Source organism: Tyto alba, unplaced genomic scaffold (genome assembly GCF_018691265.1).
Source record: "Tyto alba isolate M040663 unplaced genomic scaffold, T.alba_DEE_v4.0 Super-Scaffold_20000042, whole genome shotgun sequence".
Taxonomy (NCBI): domain Eukaryota; kingdom Metazoa; phylum Chordata; class Aves; order Strigiformes; family Tytonidae; genus Tyto; species Tyto alba.
The window spans coordinates 8432880-8450780 of NW_024881293.1; the positions used below are offsets into that span (position 1 = coordinate 8432880).

At 49.6% G+C, this 17901-nt stretch overlaps 1 protein-coding gene across 2 annotated transcripts in view; it reads right to left on the reverse strand.

Annotated features, from left to right (window-relative positions):
- Positions 1-17901, reverse strand: part of MEGF6 (multiple EGF like domains 6) — a 103690-nt gene that overhangs the window by 37925 nt on the left and 47864 nt on the right. Inside the window, exons 5-6 of one of the 2 annotated variants that reach the window (XM_042794765.1) lie at positions 17275-17397; positions 192-314 (exon numbers count right to left, since the gene is read on the reverse strand). In XM_042794765.1, the coding sequence (XP_042650699.1) occupies positions 192-314; positions 17275-17397 (246 nt within the window). Of the gene's footprint in view, positions 1-191; positions 315-9340; positions 9802-17274; positions 17398-17901 lie in introns of those variants that run through there. The other variant, XM_042794766.1, reaches the window with a different exon arrangement.

Consider the following 17901-nt stretch of genomic DNA (forward strand, 5'->3'; position numbering starts at 1 on the left):
GAAGGCTACCAGGATCCCGAGGAACAAAGGAACACACAATCCATCACCACCATCACAAATTCCCTGCACAGAGGACGGCTGTGAGAGGGTAAGCCAATGTAAGCATTTTTTGCACAATGCCACGTATTTACAGGTAGGAAAAGGGCTATGAAGAATTAGAGATTTTCAAGAAATTTAAAACTGTGACTTACCAATGCAGGTCCTGCCATCTGTGTGCAGGCGAAAGCCTGGCTTGCATTCACAATAATAAGATCCAAGGGTGTTCACACATCTGTGCTGGCAGCCCCCATTGTGGACCTGGCACTCATCAACATCTGCAAAAGAAGAGGGGAAAAAAATTCAGAGTGGGCATGATGGTATCTGAAGTCAGGATTGTTTATCCTCTGTTGACTGACTCCAGATTTGAGGAATGAATGCAGAAGGAACAAGATTGCCATTCCATTATATTTGATCACTCAAGCTGTCTAAGACATTTCAAGGACAAGCATGCAATCATCGGGGGAAAAAAAAAAAAAAAAGCAAGAATCTGATTCGTCAATCACCATAAACCATCCTTCATCTTGTTACCCATGTGATGGTCACTTTTCTCATTCACTCTAGGGTTATGGATTAATTAATATTTTATACTTCCCCCAAGTTCAGCCACGTGCCAGAGGTGAGAGCTTCTACCGCCACGCTTCTCATCTCAGGACTTTGCAAAGCATTTAACACATTTCACGCAATTTATGCCTGGAACTCGCTCAACCTGCTGCTGAAATACAGCAAAATCTGGGTAAGCTATGCTCAGAATTGCTATGCGCTGCTGGAGGTGAGGAAAAAAAAAAAAAAAAAAAAAACAAAAACAAAAACAACCCACATTAATACCTGGAGAAAGTTATTACAATGGACTTGTCCATAATTATAAGACACTTCACAACATGATGAGGTCCAGCTGGACCCCCAAATACAAAGGGCAGAATTCAAAGCACAGGCCCCCAGCCCTTTCCTCCCAGCTCCATGACCAGAGCAAGCCTGGGAAAACTGCGGCAGCCGTTCCTGCACCGAGGAACCCGCTCGGCCAGCACAACTGGGCATGTCCATTCTATTGCTAAAACTACAAGCCCTTGAACAAAAGGCATTTTCTGAGCCAGAAAATTCTTCTGCCAAGTGCTGAGCAATCTTTCAAGAGCTGAAATGGGAACTAGCCCATGAGTTCTCAGTAAAAAATCCTGTTACATTTTATTATCAAAGCCTCAAAACCAGGGAGGTAGACGGCAGCGTGTTGCAGAAAGGGAGATTCATTCCTGTTTCACAGACCTTAAATTGCCTTTAAGTGTTGGGAATAATTCCAGAACTGAGAAGAAATGTAAAAATGCTTGGAGTGCCCAGTTACATGGTGCTAAGATGCATCTCCGAAGCCTGTCAAAGGTAATTTCAAGTTTCTGAGAAATAAGACTCCTTCACGTGGCTATAATTAGAAATAATAGAGATGTTTGTAGATATAGATGTACAGTTCCTTAATTCCTGACATTTGTGTGTGTTTACATGTATACCTTTCAGACTGGAAAGGATCCTTTCAGACTGGACGCTGCCTTTCAGACTGGAAAGGATCAAAGATCTCTAGTCAGATGAAGGAACCACATCCACGCTAACAGCAAGAAGGCCAACCAGCAATTCCTTTTCCCACAGAGAGAAAACTTCAGTAGCTTTGCATCTATTAGTGTTTCTATCCACCTTCTGCATTTTGTGAAGATGTCTTCAGCACACACAGCTATTTCCCGCTGGTGCAGCAAAATGGGTCCTGCAAGCAGCAGGGTGATACAGAGCCAAGCTAAGCAATGAACCAGCACCCTCTCATCAATGACTGTTACTAACAAGATAAAGAAACATTTCCTCAATGAATCACGGCAGGGCGTTGCCCCTTGACTGTTTCTTTGCAAACCAGGGGTGCAAAAACCTGCTCCAGCCTCACCTTCCACCAGTGCCTGCAGCACACTCCCCCACCCGAAGCATCGCCCGGCTCCCCCATTGCTCTCACTGGGCCAGCAAAGCGCATCGAAAACCACAGGAAAAGGAGAAATGCAACCCTGACTGAAGCCAGTGCTGAAATTTTACATTAATCAGATTAACTTTACAGTAATCAGATTAATTGCCAACAAAATCAGCTAGCAGCAAGCAAATGAAGCGAAGTGGGAAAGGTGATGCTTGACTCATCATTTCTGAGCTACACAGTAATAATAAAAAATTGTTTTCTCAGAATACTTTTCATTAGAAGGCTCCTCACTGCTTAAAAAGTTCAAACCTAAAGCTCAGAGCGCATGAAAATGGCCCTCTGCCCTTCCTGTCCTGGCGATGTCCAGTGAACTCACGATCTTGACTTCTGATGTCCTGCTGCAACAGCCACACAAGGCTCCTTCTGCAGAGCTCCCCACTGCAGCTGTGTTCTTCTTTAACACAACAGAAAATGGAAATTTCTGTAATGTCAGGGCTTTGCTCCTTCAGTGGACTGTAGATTCTTCCTTTGGGCATTTTAGAAGGTTTTGGTATTTTCTTCCTGTTTTTTTCCCAAGATGCTTAATTTTTAAAGAAAGAAAAATGAATACATTTTTGAGATGAAACATAAGCTTTAAGTAGTGCTTTCCGAAGCGTAACCCCAATCCAAACCAGCTTTTCAGGGGGAGAGGGGAAAAATGCTGTGCCATGAATCTGCAACGCCTGTCAAAGCAACCTAGCTCTAATTAAATCTTTTTCCTCTGCGAGGGCTTCAGGCAATGGGGATGCTCCAGACCCCCAGGGCCCCTGATGCCATCGGCAGGAGCAAGGCAGAGCCGTGAATTCTCCAAAGCCACAGCTCCCCAGCGTCCCCACAAAGCTCGAACTGGGACGACCAGGTCTGATACCTCCGCGAGGAGCTCGCCCGAGGCCCATCGCTCACTGGGGGGGGGACAGGGGACAGACCCTCCCGCCCTCGGCGCGGTGGCACGGGGCAAGGCAGTGGGGTGACGTCCCTGGCCTGTGTGACCGGAGCGTGGCCAGCCGCTGCGGGGACCAACGGACGCCGTGTCTCCAGAAGAGCTCGCCACATTTCATACTTGACATTTCTGCTGCTATTTTTCTTTTTTTTTTTTTAAACATCCCTATCAGCAGAATTAGCTGTTAATACGCAGAATTGGATCTACTCAGCTCAAGATCAGGAAAACTGATGTTTGGGAAGATTTTGTATAGGGTAAGAAAGTTTTTTGGACTGAATTTAAATGACTATTCCACTGTTTCCCTTCAACTCTAATCTGAAACCATAGAGAATTTACTGTCCAAAAAAGTTAGCGATGTGTTGAATAAACTTCTTTCTTTCACCCCATTACTCACACTCAGTAATTACACATCTCCTCTCTAAAAGTCTCTTCTTCCTGCTTTTTATTTTTCACCCTCTAAATCTCTGTAATTAGGGGGCTGTCCCCACCCCAGAGCCCCTCTCTGCCCCATCCCACCGTGGCAGGTCCTTCCTCGTGTCCCGGCCGTGGAGACACCCATCGCCTTCACCACTGCACACTCCCCCCGTAACCCACCATGTCCCATTTTTCCTTCTGGAGCCCCGCTTACCTCCTTCTGCAGTACCAGGGAGATTTTGGGACATATATGACACGAGGGTGTGACCAAAATAAAACCTCCCATCCTTCACACCCCTGATGGGAGGGCAGCAGTGTCATCCCCCAAGAAATCTTAGGTTTGTGTCTTTGGAAATAACACAACTGCGTGATTTGCCCAAACAAATTCAAACTTTGGTATTTGTGCACAGAGAGAAGAGGCACCCCTCCTGGGCGGGTGCTGTACGGAGAGTTTTCTTTTTCTGGTGGGGACAAGTCACTTTCAGTCCTCCGACTGCAGAGACGTGGGCGGAGGGGGAGAGGAGCACGGGCTTGCTCATGGCTGTGGGAAATAGCAGGGCTTTTTCTGGTTTGACCTGAAACACATTGCTAACAGCCACAAGGATGGAGTGGAGGGCCCGCTCTGGATCCGAGAGGATTGCTCGGGAAGGGGAATTGTTCCCACTCTGCCAGATACCCCGGGCAGCCCTTGCTTGGCTGTCCCCAAGCACGAGGGTCTGTCCTGCAGCCCAGGATGGCTCTCCCACACCCTGCAGCAGGCAACGGAGTACGGTGAGAGGAAAGAGGTGAGAGCTGCGTTTCCCAGTGGGAGCTGTGGTGGAGGAAAGGCGACGCACTGGCCCTGGGGACGGGGAGGGGGCAGGTCCAATGGCCACCCCCAGCAGCAACGGGCAGCATCTCTGACCAGCCCAGGCATGCACGAGGCTCGCCAGCGAGTGATTCACCCAGGAATATAAACCATAAAGCAGCAGGAGCCACCTCCCGTGGCCAGGACAGCGTCGCTGCGAAGGGTCACGTTGCCCTTGGTGCACGTCTTGGCAGCACAAGGACCCAAAAATCTGCGTGACGCTTTGCGAGATGCGGTTTGTGGCACGCTGAGGTTATTTTCCTAGTGGAGAGCTGACAAAATCTGGTTGAAATTAATATACCAAAGAAAGAAAATTAGAAGCATACAGACTTCTCTTCTGAGGAGGGTTGCTGACACCGAGCAACCCAGAGCCACGCCGGGATGGAGCGTGCCTAGCCCACGTGCCTGCATGCTCCGGCGTGGACAGATCAGCAGATACCGGCCGAAGCCTGCAAAAACAGGGGGTAATGCTGAAATTGAATGTAGGGAAGATGAGCGCAAGACCAAAAAAAAGAGGACGGTGTGATGAGCTGACTTTGGTTAAGTGCCCTGCCTAACCACAGACAGGTCCTTTGAGAAGAAATACTATGATTTATCTCCAACAAGAGCTCCGTGTCAGAGGAAAGAAAGTGGCAACAGCAACACTGCAAATTACTAAATGTTTGGTGCAGAGGCAGTTTATCTCCTCTGAAATGCTGAGGAGGAGGAGATGGATCCCAGCTGGAAGCTCAGGCAGTAGATATGCTGCTAAGGTTCGCCCTATCTGGCCAAAGGGAAGTTCCAGGCTTTAATCCCTGCAGCAATTAGCCTGGATTACAGAGCAGGGCTGCAGGGAAAAAGGTTAATTAAAATCCATCAAGATGAGCATGTGTGGGATTTAGTGACTTTATCTTTCCGGTACCAGTTTGTTGAAGCTAAATCAGCAATTTTAAGAAGTAAAGAGACCTGGAAGGAGATGAACTGACAGAGCAGCACGCTGGGCGGCTGAGGAGCTGCCTCGCACGAGAGACATGGGTCGGAAACTTGGGGTGCAGAGCGGTGACAAGACAGGCTGGAAGGAAATCCCCCCCACCATGTGTTACTTCATCCCTTGCAGGCATTGCACACTCCTCACACAAATAGCCCGGAGCTATCGGGGGCCTTGTTATTCCTCGTGCCCCTCGTTGACCGTGCAGGCAGGGGCTGGCAACGGCGAGGTCCAACAGTGCAAAGATGACAAGGGAGGGGATGATGCCTTATCCCCCCTCTGCCAACCCAGGCCTGTCCCTCCCCAAGGACGAGGAGGAAGGGTACCTGCCTCAGGCTGGTGTCAGCTTGGCATCCGAGCGACTCACATGAGGAAAGAAGAAAGATCATTTTGGGTGGTCAAAATGCCTCCACACCCTGTTTTCACCTTGTTACAAAACAGGCACTTGGGAAAGCCTTGAAGGCTCTTAAAGAGCTCCACAGTTATTTGGGCTGGCATTCCTGTCACTGCAGCCTGGGAGATGGGAGATGCCTGTAGTATCTCCCATGCTACCTGTGCCATCCTCAACAGCAGCAGCTTCCAAAGGCCCTTTGGGAACAGATGCATTAGTTTTTCAATAATCTGATGGAGTAAAAATGTATCAGGGAGCTGTTTTGCCTCAGTCGCTTTGTCCTCAGCTCACCTTTTTTTGCCTTCAGGCCAGCAGCTGGGAGAGTCGCCCAGCTCTCACTTTTGTGCTCACATTTCTGTCTCTGGATGGTGCTGATAATTAGGTATTACTCAGAGCGGAGCAGAGGTGCACGTAATAACAAGCAGGCAGCCTGCTCTTGACTTGCTGCTACACTCACCCACTTCCAACACTGGTTCGTGGCTTTGCTTCACCCCTCTACCCCTCTTCTCTGTGCGGGATGTCATTTTGACTGGAAGGCATACCTGTGCAGAGGCACATCAGCTCAACCCCTGCGCCGCGCCGTGGGAGCCAACGGGGCAGAGGTAAACACCAACACATACCTGGCTACGGCACCGACCGACGGAAACGCAGGTTGCTGTTGAAGGAGCTAATGGAAACCATATAATCAAACAAAAGCAACCAGCTATGCTCTCTGCTGATTTCTGACATACTTCAGAGAATCAGAGAGAGACTATCAAAGTACCAGCTCTACTTCACTGCGACGATTTAATGCAAGTCCCCAGCAGAGCACAGTGATCGCTTCCGTAAAGGTTAGCTGTATGAGGACATAATGCACAGCGTTGCAATTAGCCACTCTGACACAAGGATCCGACAGAGCACTGTTTGTACACAGAAGGCATTTTAAGGCACTCAAGACCTCAATGAAATGCGCACTGCTATTACACAAAACACCTCCTCATTCTCCATTCATACAATAAAACTGCCGATGACACGCATCTACAGCAGCTTGCTGTGCTTGCTTTGCTTTTGCAGCTGGCTGTCGGAAGAAGCGTGTCTGCGTAGAAGCGTGCACAGCCTGGTCTGGGAAGCGGGAACACGCTCCACGTAAACCAGCGCATGGTACCGGAAAGATCACACGGCCAAGAGAACACCTGCTCCTACCCGCTGCAGAGAAGCTCAAGCAGCGAAGGAAAAAAATCACCAGCCAAACCCACAGTGATACCAAGTTTAGGATGAGCAACACATCTACAATCACCTCCTCTGCCCCACCGCCCGCCGGCGTTACAGCAGCCTCCCACCACCCAGCTCCTGCCTCCCAGGGGGATCGACCTGCACGCTGGTGGGTACGGGGCTGCAGAAGAGGGGGGCGCGTCTACAGGGGACCCCCCTAGCCCCTCGGCTCAGGTCACATCTCCTAAGGACCCGCTTGCATTCGAAGGCAACAGCTAAGTTTCCTGAAAAATTGCTTCGTGTCTGCTTCCAGTGCCGGCCAAGGTGCGGACAGAGGCAGCTCCGAGCATCCCTGGCAGAGCCGAGGCCGCACGCCCAGCACCCTGCTCAGCACAGCACGGGCCCATCCCGCCGGCGTGGAGAGCCGAGGCGTTTGCCCCAGCCAGCCTGCAGCCCTCCTTCCGCTGGTTCTGCCAAAGGTACCTTGCAGGGGAGAGGTGTTTCATGCTGCAACATGTCAAAAATTCACTTGTTTGCAGAGATGGGAAGAGAGAGAAGAATCTTTTCTTTCTTGTCTTTTGTTATTCTCAGTTGGGGGGGCATGAAGGTCGCTGTGTGTTGTATCGGGTTTGGTTTATTTTGCAATCTGCACCTACCTCTTTGTAACCTATGTAAGAAAATTAGATATAACCTCTTGGAGGAAACATATTTAGCTTATCTGCCAGATTTTGGCTTGTAAATGTCTGGATATTCACCCCTTTTCTGAAAATGAAAAAAACAGGCTCCTGGAAAAAGAGGCTTAGCAATCACACACTTTTCAGCAGATACGATACTTTTTTCCCCGGGCTCAGAGCACTTGCAAGAGTGGCCAAAAGGCCAGGGTGAAGGTGCTTTGCTTTTCTACTCAGAGCTTTAAATTACATTCTTCCTGAACATCAGAAAACCACCTCAGCCTTGCAGACTGAAAGATGCCTCACACAAATTCAGGATAAAGCCACAAGTGAGCATGGAGCTACCTATCTGTGAGGCTGACATAACCAGAATCAGGATCAGGTGAATTATGGGGTAGGGAAGGAGAGGCTGGAGGTTTATATTCCAGACACAAAGTTGGATCTCAGGAGCTTGTTTTGGAGTTGTATGAGCTAACATAGTTGGATGGAGACAGCAAATGCGATCCGAGTTTGAGACAAACATCTGATCTATAAATAACAAAAGAGCAACTCACCCCATTTCCAATGGTTTGGCACATCTCACAAATACACTGATATCACTTTTATAACCGACTGCTCGGGGCATTTATTTATTAGGATTATCTCATGATGAGATAATGCATTCCTTGATGTCTACTTTACTCACAAGCATCCAAAGTCTTCAGTGAACTTCACATATTCTCCATTATTTCCTAAATCTTTAGGCAACCACAAACTTTACCCGCCACTAAGTCAGCTGAGCGCACAAAGAGGAAGAAACAGGTGTGTGTGTACTTGCAGAACTTACACCTCGCACCATCCACCATCGCGCGTAAGCCAGTGCACAGAAATGTTCGAGAAAAGATAATGGAAAGCAGCAAAAAAGTGTCTGCTGCCTCCCTGCAGTGCAGCAGAAAGTGCAAGCTTTGTAAAACAAACAAGCAAAAGCAAAGCTATCAATGTCGGGGAAGAACTGCGTGCTTTGCTCCTTACTGATCGGGAAATGGAACGGCGGCAGTCGATCCTTTACCTTCTGGTCTGCTGGAATCGCCGCCTACTCCCAGCAGGCACAACCTGCTGGTGCTTCTGGCTCTGATGGGATGATGAAAGTCAGGGTGCCATCAGCCCCCGGGAACGGGAGCCACTCCATCCCCTCCGCTGAGCCAGGCCGCGGGCTGGCCAGGCGCGACCCTCTTGCTCCCGGCGCCTTCGGTGGGAATTCGCTTCTGACAGTCACTGGTAACCGGGAACACTCCCGTGCAGAGAAGTAACCTGCAAGACGCGGCTCCTCTGGCTGCACCTACCAGCTCCAGCCCACGTCCCCCCGGCTCCTGACCCCGGTCACGGCTGCCAGAGGATTCCCCTTACGCACAAGTGACACTGGGCAATACCGAGCTCTTAGCCTTTGCGAGACTCCACCGGACAACACTCGCGCAACTCAGACAAGCTCAGATAGTCTTACAGAGAGAAAGGCAGATTTTTTTTCATGATAAAACAGTATCATGTTTCACACATCGCCCTGGAACGGGGTGACATTCTTTGGAACTGAGGAAAAAAAATAAGCAGCATACCCTAACAAAACACACACGTTGGTTTTTTAAAGAAGTATTGCACAGTAGCTACCTTTAACCACGCTGCACAGCAACTGATGGAAGGAAACTCTTGTTCCTTTCCCCACTCTGCCAGAAGTGACTTCAGAATAACACCCGCACGCCGAGAGCGGACCGTGCCTAGAATAGCGCGAAGTGACAATCTGGGTATGGACAGACAGACGTCCAGCCAGGTCACCGGTGCGTGAACTTCGCTGCCCGGGACGCCCACCCTGCAGCAGTGAGCCCTGGAGGGCTGGTCCGTGGGGCCCTCGCAGAGCCCCCCTGCCCGGCTACGTACCTGGCCTCAGCTCGGCGGGGCCGGCGCCGTACCCCGCGCGCCCCAGGTAGCAGGGGTAGCAGTTTCTCCAGAGGTAGTGGTAGTGGCTGCCAGCGGTACCGGGGATGCCACCCAAAAAGCCGAAGCCCCACAGCAGCACCCAGAGCTGCCCCTGCTCCTGCCCCATGGCGGGAAGTGAGCGGGTGTTCACACGCGGGGGGGGGGGGCAAATAAACCCCCGCCGACCCCGCCAAACGCAGAGCCCCGCAGCGCGGTGCTGCCGAGCTGCAGGAGCCAGGGGAAAAGGAAAAATAAAATAAAATAAATAATAATAATAATAAAAAAAAAAAAAAAAGAAAACCGCAAAGAAGCCTGAAAGCGCCGGGCAGCGCAGCCAGGCGAGCGCGGTGGTGATGCGCGGAGCTGCGCGGGGCGGCGCGGAGGGGCGGCTCTGCCCGCGGGCGGGTCCGCTCCGCTCCGCGCCGCCCCCGCAGGTAGAGCCAAGCCCGGGAGCTTGGCCTGCCCCATCCCCACGCAGTCCTCCTGCCCCCCCCACGGCTTCGCTTCTCGCCACCCCCCCCGCCCCGGGGCAGAACCACCGCAGCCCTCGGAGGAGCCGCGCAGGCGAGAATTGGAGGGGGGGGGGAGGTGGGGGCTGTAGATGGTTCGGACACCGCTGGGCGCGGGGGGTCAAAACAGCCGGGCTGCCGTCGGGGCGGGCGGACAGACGGGCGGTCAGACGGCTGCTGCCGCCGCTGTCCCCGGAGCACACGCGTGGAACGGCGGGACCCACCCGAGGGCGCGGGTTCCCGCCCCGGAGTCGGGCACAGAGCCCGTCGCCGGCAGGGAAGCCGCGGGTTTGCCCCCAAAACGCCCGAGGAGCCCCAAAAGTGGCCGGAAGGAGCCGCCCCCCCGCCCCCGGTGCGGGGGCTTCTGGTTCCCAGCAAAGCCGCGGTTATCCTGCCCCCCCGCGATACTGGGATCAGGCAAGTGCCCTCTGAACCATCGCACCTCCCCGAAACAGCCCACAGCTGATGGAACTGTGACAAACTGCAAACCTCCACGGGGCTTTTCGTAAAGTAATGGGGGGAAAAAAAAAAAAAAAATCTTCATCAACAAATTTAGGAACAGCCACTGTGACTACTCCAAAGAAAACCATAATATTACAGCTTCCTGTAAGACGGAGCCTAGAATTTTATTTTACCTTTTTCATTAAGCAAGAAGTAAGAATAGCTTATTGGATTTTCCAGAGGCAAGCTCAAAAGCCTCATTTAACTTTCTGGAATGTTTTGAAACAATGTGCTTGCAGGGTTGAGCTAGGGGAGAGCAGGGCCTGCTACTTTGAGACTTCTAGCAGTATTATTTGGCTGTAGTAAAATTCCAAATTAAAACTTGTGGTTTAGACTGCAATGAATAGCATTCCACAGAAAATTCTGAAACACAGAGAGAAGCTGAATCCAGTAAGAAAATAAGAATTTAAGGCTATTGCTAGAGCAGTTTCCAAAGGAAGGGGGACTTGAGTCACAAGTCCCCTTTGCAGATCATTCCAAGCAAGAGCAGCTTCCCAATAATTAAGATGAGCTGAAGTGGTCTCTGAAAATTCACCCGTTGCAACAGTCCACATGCTTCTCGTTAATACTTCGAATTTCAGAAAAATATCCAGCCCAAAAATTTGTCAGTTACTTTGTGGAAAAAAAATGTAACTACAGATTTTTAGAAACGGTCCGTAGAAGTCAAATCAGTGCAAACTGCTGATGTGCCGCAGCCCACCAGCCCTTCACACGCACCTTCCTCTCGCTGCCTGGCAGGTCTACCAGGGTCCCCGAGTTGATGCTCAGCACAGGGGGGAGAGGACATGGGGCAGAAGAGGGAGAGGAGGAGGGGATGCTGGAGGGGGATGGCTGAAAGGCCCCAGAAATGATGCCTGCACCCCCCAAGTCCTGTGAAGGACCGACTGCTCCGCTGCACTGCTCTGCGACACACCTCGGTGTGTGCGGTCACACACTGCAGCCTGCTAGAAGCCACTTTCAGATCTACCAAATACTTCCCCCATTTCAAAATAACACATTGCCAGCCATTATGCAGTTGGATTGCTGGCCCGGATCGGTTCCTTGGGAATACTCCCTCTGTTCAGCGACATTTAAGCCATTACAAGGGCCAGTGTTGACACTTCTCCTGTAAATGTTTCCAACAGTGTTGACATGCAAAAATGAATGTTGCCACAGCTCTATGAAAAATGGTTTAGGCTGACTTCCTCAGTTCAGAAATGTTATTAAGACATTGTCTATACTACGTTATCCTTGCCTGGAATGCGGATGAATCACAGCAAGCGCAGCTCTCCCTGTGACTCCCTGACTCCACAAGCACCAAAGGGACCTTTCCACTGGCTCCACAACCTGGAAATTCCTCCTGCCCGGGCACACGCAGCTCCTGACAAAGAGCACTTGCTCCTTGCCCTGCAGAAATGAATGCTAGCACAGCTGCCAATGCTCAACAAATTATGTGACAAACTTGTCCAATCTCATATTTTCTTAGGCTGGTAAAAAAAAAAAAATAACAATGATGAGAGGTTCAGACTTTTCCAGACGGCTCTGTAGTATAACACATGTATCAAAAGTACATCAGGCTTGAACATAAACTGAATCCTGCTTATGTAATAAGTTATGCTTGGCCAGGTTTGAGCCAGCTTGAGCTTCCTTGTCACCTAATTTACTTCAGCTGATTAAGTACTAAGAGTTGGTTTGAGTATGGTAACACGTTACAATCAGCAGCAAATCATTACTGCTTCCTGTGGAATTAGCTAGGAGAGCATTAACATCCAGAGGGGTTCTTGAAACGGGACTGAGCTGGACCGAACCCGTAATTCTTACGGAATTTCATTCAGACTCAGTCTTAGCATTACTAAATTCTCCTAAGAACCCAAACAAATTACAGCTGGCGATGTGGCACTTCGCAGTTCAACAGTGTGTTAAGTCCCAGAGTTAATTCATCCCTGCACAGACATGGGTCAACCAGCTTAGGCAAATCAGAGTGCTCAAATCTTCAGCCAAAAATTACCCAAACCCTGAATCAAGTTTCTTCAGACATTTTAAAAAGGATTCTACAGTTAAAAAGAAGTAGCCCAGTGGAGAATATGAAAGCAGTCCAGAGGAATGCGAGAGGTGAAAGGCGGAAGGGGAGCCGAGAGGAACAGGCTGAGGCGGGGGGGGGGGCTGATCTTGGGGGTCAGCACCGCGCGAGCCATCACCTCGTGGGGTGTGTAAAGCACACGAGGCGCCCGGGCTGCCCGGGAATGCGAGTGCTGCCAGAAGATTTACAGCTCCCGGCTCGCGTGTCTGCACAACGGAGGGGCAAGCAGTGGACGTGCGCTTAGCGATTCCTGCTCGGCGTCTTCTCCATGGGGCACGTTCTGCCTGGCTAGGCTTAGCTTTCCACCCTCAGATACCTGGGGCTGCTGCGGGCAGGGCTTTCACCTGATTCATCAATTTTAACCAAAGAAGATACCCCAGGAATAGCTTAGAGGAAGAAACTGGAAAAGCTAAGGGCTTTTAGTTTTTCCAGCTGCAGAGTTTGAATTCCTTCTTCCTTCCAGTTGGGAAGTTATTTCAAACGAGCCATCGAGCCGTTCTTGAACCGTTTTAAAGGGAATTTAAAGAGGGGCAAGTTCCCATGGTGTGGTGTTCTGTAGTGGTACCTGGACTCACTGGCCCACACTAGTTCCCTGAACTCCTCATCAGGCCAAGGCTTGTCCGCCACAAACCCAGGGCAACCTGCCGGGATGCTTTCAGAAGCTGGAAGAGGAAAGTTCACACCTGCAGCTAAAGGCTAGCCCAAAGCAAGGGCTACCTCTCCCACGGGCAACGATGGTTTAGGGAGTTCACTCTCCGCTTTTGCCTCCTGAGTCTTTCAGCTGAGGTCAAAGGAGAGTTTGGCACCACCAGGATCTGTCTGTCTACACTGAGAGGAACTTCCCATTCCAACCTGCTAAGGCATGACATCTCGACTCGGTGGGTTTGCAGCTGGGGCGCCCTGTCCTTGTGCTGTGCTGTAACGCTGGCTGATGAGGAGTCGGGTAAACAAACAGCGCAGGAAATTTAACACATACCGGTCATGGGCTGCATGCTGAAATGTGTTCCAGAGAGATTTTTGAACCCTTCTGCGTGTGCGTAAGGAAAATGTGCGCTGGTAATTAAACAAATGGAGACCCCTGTGTGTTGAATTAGGTTTATTACACACAATCCAACTAAAATGTGAATTTTCGGTTAATTTTGAAGCTAATGCCCTTGTCCTATGAAGGCTACCCAAAGTTCAGATATGCTTCTCTATGTGAAGTGGGGCTTAGAAGGATAAAGCAAACAATAGTTTGTGAGAATCAGATTTTAGCTTTAGATTTTAGGTTTATGATGCTCTCTAAGAGCATCCACTGCATACTTGGCTGAGGGCTCTCTATCACGCCCATCGCTACAGCAGAACCTTGTGCATATCGAGGCTTCCAAAAGTGTGTGCAAAAAGCCAGGACCCTTGCAAAACCTCCTCCAGCAAAACAAGAAAGTTGAAGGTGAAGGAAGACTTTAAAAATTAGCTCCTTTCCCCAAGACGTAACTTAAACCTGAACTGATGGTGGCCAATGGATCTAGAAAACGGGCTTCCTCATCTTTCAAGTCTCTAACTTTATCATGTAACATTGTGTAGTGGAACCTCAAGAAGATGTTGTTCAAACAGAACTTGAGCACCCTTGGAATTTGCCACACCTCAAAAATTGTTATAAAAAAAGAAAACCTGCTTGTTTCCTGTAAAAAAACCCAACACAATGTCCCCAAACCACTCTACAGACAGCTCTTCCACTATAGATAAAACCAGAAATACAGAAATAATCGAGAGGCTCACGGTTACAAGTATAACCATCCGATATTCAACAAAACAAACACTGTACAAGCACCCAAGTCAGCTGTATGTTACTGATACTGGTAAATCATATGAGAATCAGTAGTGTATAAAATAGATTTCCTTGCAATTCCTTTCCTAGCTCAAGTTCAAGCCACGTAAATAAAGAGGAGAGCTGGTACCATCCAGGGACTCGGCGCCAGTATTAAGCGAGCTTGTCAGACAGATCCCAGATGGGTACAAGAGCTAATTGGCTCCTTTCCTGGTAGTATTAGCAAAGCAGCCCAGGACTGAATAAATCCAAGGGCGGATTTTCTTTCTAACTATAATCCCTTTAGCTCAGGAGTGAAAACAGACTGGAGAGCCAAATGCTGCTGCTGCTGCTACTGCCCGTCTGCCTCTTTCATGGGTAAGACCAAGCCAGGAGTCATTCAGTAAAGTACCAGGCCAGGTCTGAGCCAGCAGCGTGCACGGACACGCACCCAACCCCCTCCCGCGGTGGGACGTGGTGGGCAGCGGGAGGTAACTGGAAGGTCCTGTGGCTCAGAAGATGTCGCGTGTGACCATCTCCACTTGTCACTGCACCCGACAAGTGTGCCAAGCTCTGGACAGCCAAACATTGCAAGAATCTCTCACATATCTTTGCAGCATTGCAGGAGAACTTTTACACTCGTTTTAAGATCTCAGTCACCAGCCATACAATCAACACCCTGGCATGAAAGAAATTCTGTTTTTTGCCCCTTGCTCCTGCAGTTGTATCCCCCCACCTCCCGTATGCCTACCAAGAGTGAAACCATGTCACTAATTCTGGGCAGGAAAAGCAGCAAGCTCTCCCTGAGCTATAACACCCCTCTGTTTCTGAACAGAGGTTAGGTTACGAAGTCTTCACATAGCCAAGATTAGATTTTTTTTCTTCAAAACATTTCCTACCTTAGGAGCAAACTGGGTCCCGGTAGCTTTCTGCCTCTGCACACAAAGCATTCTGCTGATGTTATTGCGTAGCTATTTGTTTAGCAGATACTTCAAAGAGGATGACTCCGAAGAGGCCAGCTGGACGTCACTCCAAGCCAGGCAGGAGCCAGGAATCAAGTCACTGGGGTGAAGCAAGTGAACTGCCGGTCTCTGAACCCACGACTCATCTTCTCAGGCCACCCTCAGGAAAGATGTAAGGTCCAAACCCTCCTGTCCAACACAGAGCCCACAAAGGGCTCCAAATAGCTAACCTCATGTTGTGGAGCCCAGGCTGCTTTATTCAGGCTCCATCAGGACTTTGATCAAGAGAAGCTGAGTATTTTGGAAACCGTAAGCATTAGTCAATGCCTTTTGTCTTTTCTAAACTCCCCCGTCTGTACAAACACTGATCTAATCCTGTCCACTCTCCTTCATCCATGCATTAGTACTTGGGGTATTTGGAAAGAGTTTATCTGATGTAAAAATAAAAATTAATGTAAAAAGTGGCGAGTAGAGCAGAGTCCACCCAATATCACAGTAGTAAAGATGGAGAAGTGCAAACCACAGAGAGGATAACTAACACCCGCATTGCTGGTGCGTGGAGATTTATACTTGAGCAAAATGGGAGTATGAGGGTGATGTGGCCCAATGCAAATTCTGGTCTCGGTTAATTTAGGGCTTAATCTTTCCTGTGCTCTTTTTTCACATGATAAAACCTGCAGAAAGAACAAACGCAGGCAGAATGAATGAGGAGCTCCAGGAGGACGATGGCACGTACAGTCCTCACGGCCCCAGCACCGAGTCAGGCAAAGGGGGGACTGAGCTGGGTTGCCATCTCCACTGTGACCCGGGGGAAAGAGGGGCATGGGTGGGCTCTGTGCGCATGGCTAGTTACAAATAATTCCAAGAATATATGCAAAGGGATTCACATCATCTCCCCTAAAAGAAAAGGGGGAGAAAAAAGCAACAAAAAAAGATTGTTTGTTTCCACCAAAATCCCGAACCTCTTAATCGTCTGAAAAGCTAATCCTCACCAGGGGAATTCTGGGGAAACTGAAAATATTTTAGCTTGGCTAAGATAAGGGCAGAGCTGTTTATTTCACACATCTCTACAGTGGTAGAGAGCCAGGAAATACTTTCAGTTATTTTCAACAAAACAAGACAAATGGACCAAATTGGCAAGAAAGTGACATTTTTCTGCAGAATTCTTTAATGTCCAAACCGATATCCACAGGAATTACTCTTTCCCAGTTTGTCAGCAATCTTTGTTAATTATTTTGACTATTTTTGGACTTCTGCTAAGCAAACCAGTGCCTAAACCTGGCGAGAAACGCTCCACAGAAACACAATCATCCTAAGCCATCAGTAGAGCCCCCTGCAGCGGGCGGTTTAATGATGCACTAGGGAATACGTGAGCTTCAGATTCCTGGTCTGCAGGAGCCCGGTGAAGGTGCCTTTCCCTGACACTGTCGGGGAATCCTGGGACTGCAATGTACTCCCCAAAAATGTAGCTTGTTCTTGGCTCTGATAAGCAAATAGCTTTTTGCATTTTTCTGCCTCTCTGCTCCAGCTGACGTGGACACACAGCATTTGCACAGATGATAAAAAGATTCCTTTTCCAGGGGGAAAGGGACAGGGAACCTACTCAGGGCATAACAGCACAGATCCGAGCTGTGGAGGCTGAAACAGCTGTACAACGCGAGGCTTGATCCGAGTATGAGTGTAATATAGATCCCACCTCGTATTTTCATTTTACAAACACAAAATTGCGTCTTCTCTTCCTCTTGGGTTTGAAAGCAGAAGATTTAAAGTGAAAGACAGGGAACAGTGTGATGATACAGACTCCGAAGGATAAATCTCATCTCCTTCAAAGCAATAAAACATACACCATCACCCTCAGCAGGGCCAAGATCTCACCCTGAGAACTCCGCTTCCATCCAGGTCAGACTTCCCTCCTACGGCCGTCGCTGATACCAACAAGCGTGCGGCAGGAGGAGAGCACTTGGGATGGCTAAGCGACGTCGGGAGGGAGGAGGTGGAAAACCCGACAGGCTCTCCGCCGGCAGCGCGGTCACGACAGCCCCTCGCCGCGGGGGCTCGGCCGGGCCCCCCGGTCCTACCTGCGCACGCCCTCCCGTCCGGCTCCAGCCGCCGGCCCGCCGCGCACTTGCAGTAGAAGCTGCCGATGGTGTTGCAGCACTGGGACTCGCAGCCACCGTTCCCCACCTCGCACTCGTTCACGTCTGGAAGAGAGGAGCAGGGGAGCGCAGGTGAGCTGAGCCAACCGCTTTTATCACCCCTTCTTTCCCTGTTACTGGCTTTGCAGAACGGACATTAACCAGTATGAAACGACCCCCCTCGTTATGTGCCCAGACACTGAAGATGTCGCCACCCGAAAGATTCCCACCCTGGATGAACACTGGCACTCAACAGGATAAGAATATATTCATTATCGCAACACTATGCCTCGCTCTGTAATGGCCATCTTGCTCATGAAAATGAGAAGAAGAAGGACAATTTTTTTACATTAAAAAACCTGTTGGTTTAGAAGTTTTACTTTCTTGTCTTAAATTAGAGTAATACAATTACTACACCTTTCCACTAAAATTCCCACACAAGTTGCTTGAATAGTATTAATCCAGAGAAGGTTGAAAAGATTGAAATATCCACATAGTACACACTTTCTACTGTTTGTAACTCAAGTTCAGAATAAATCACCTTACCCTACCGACGCAAGCAATTTCCCT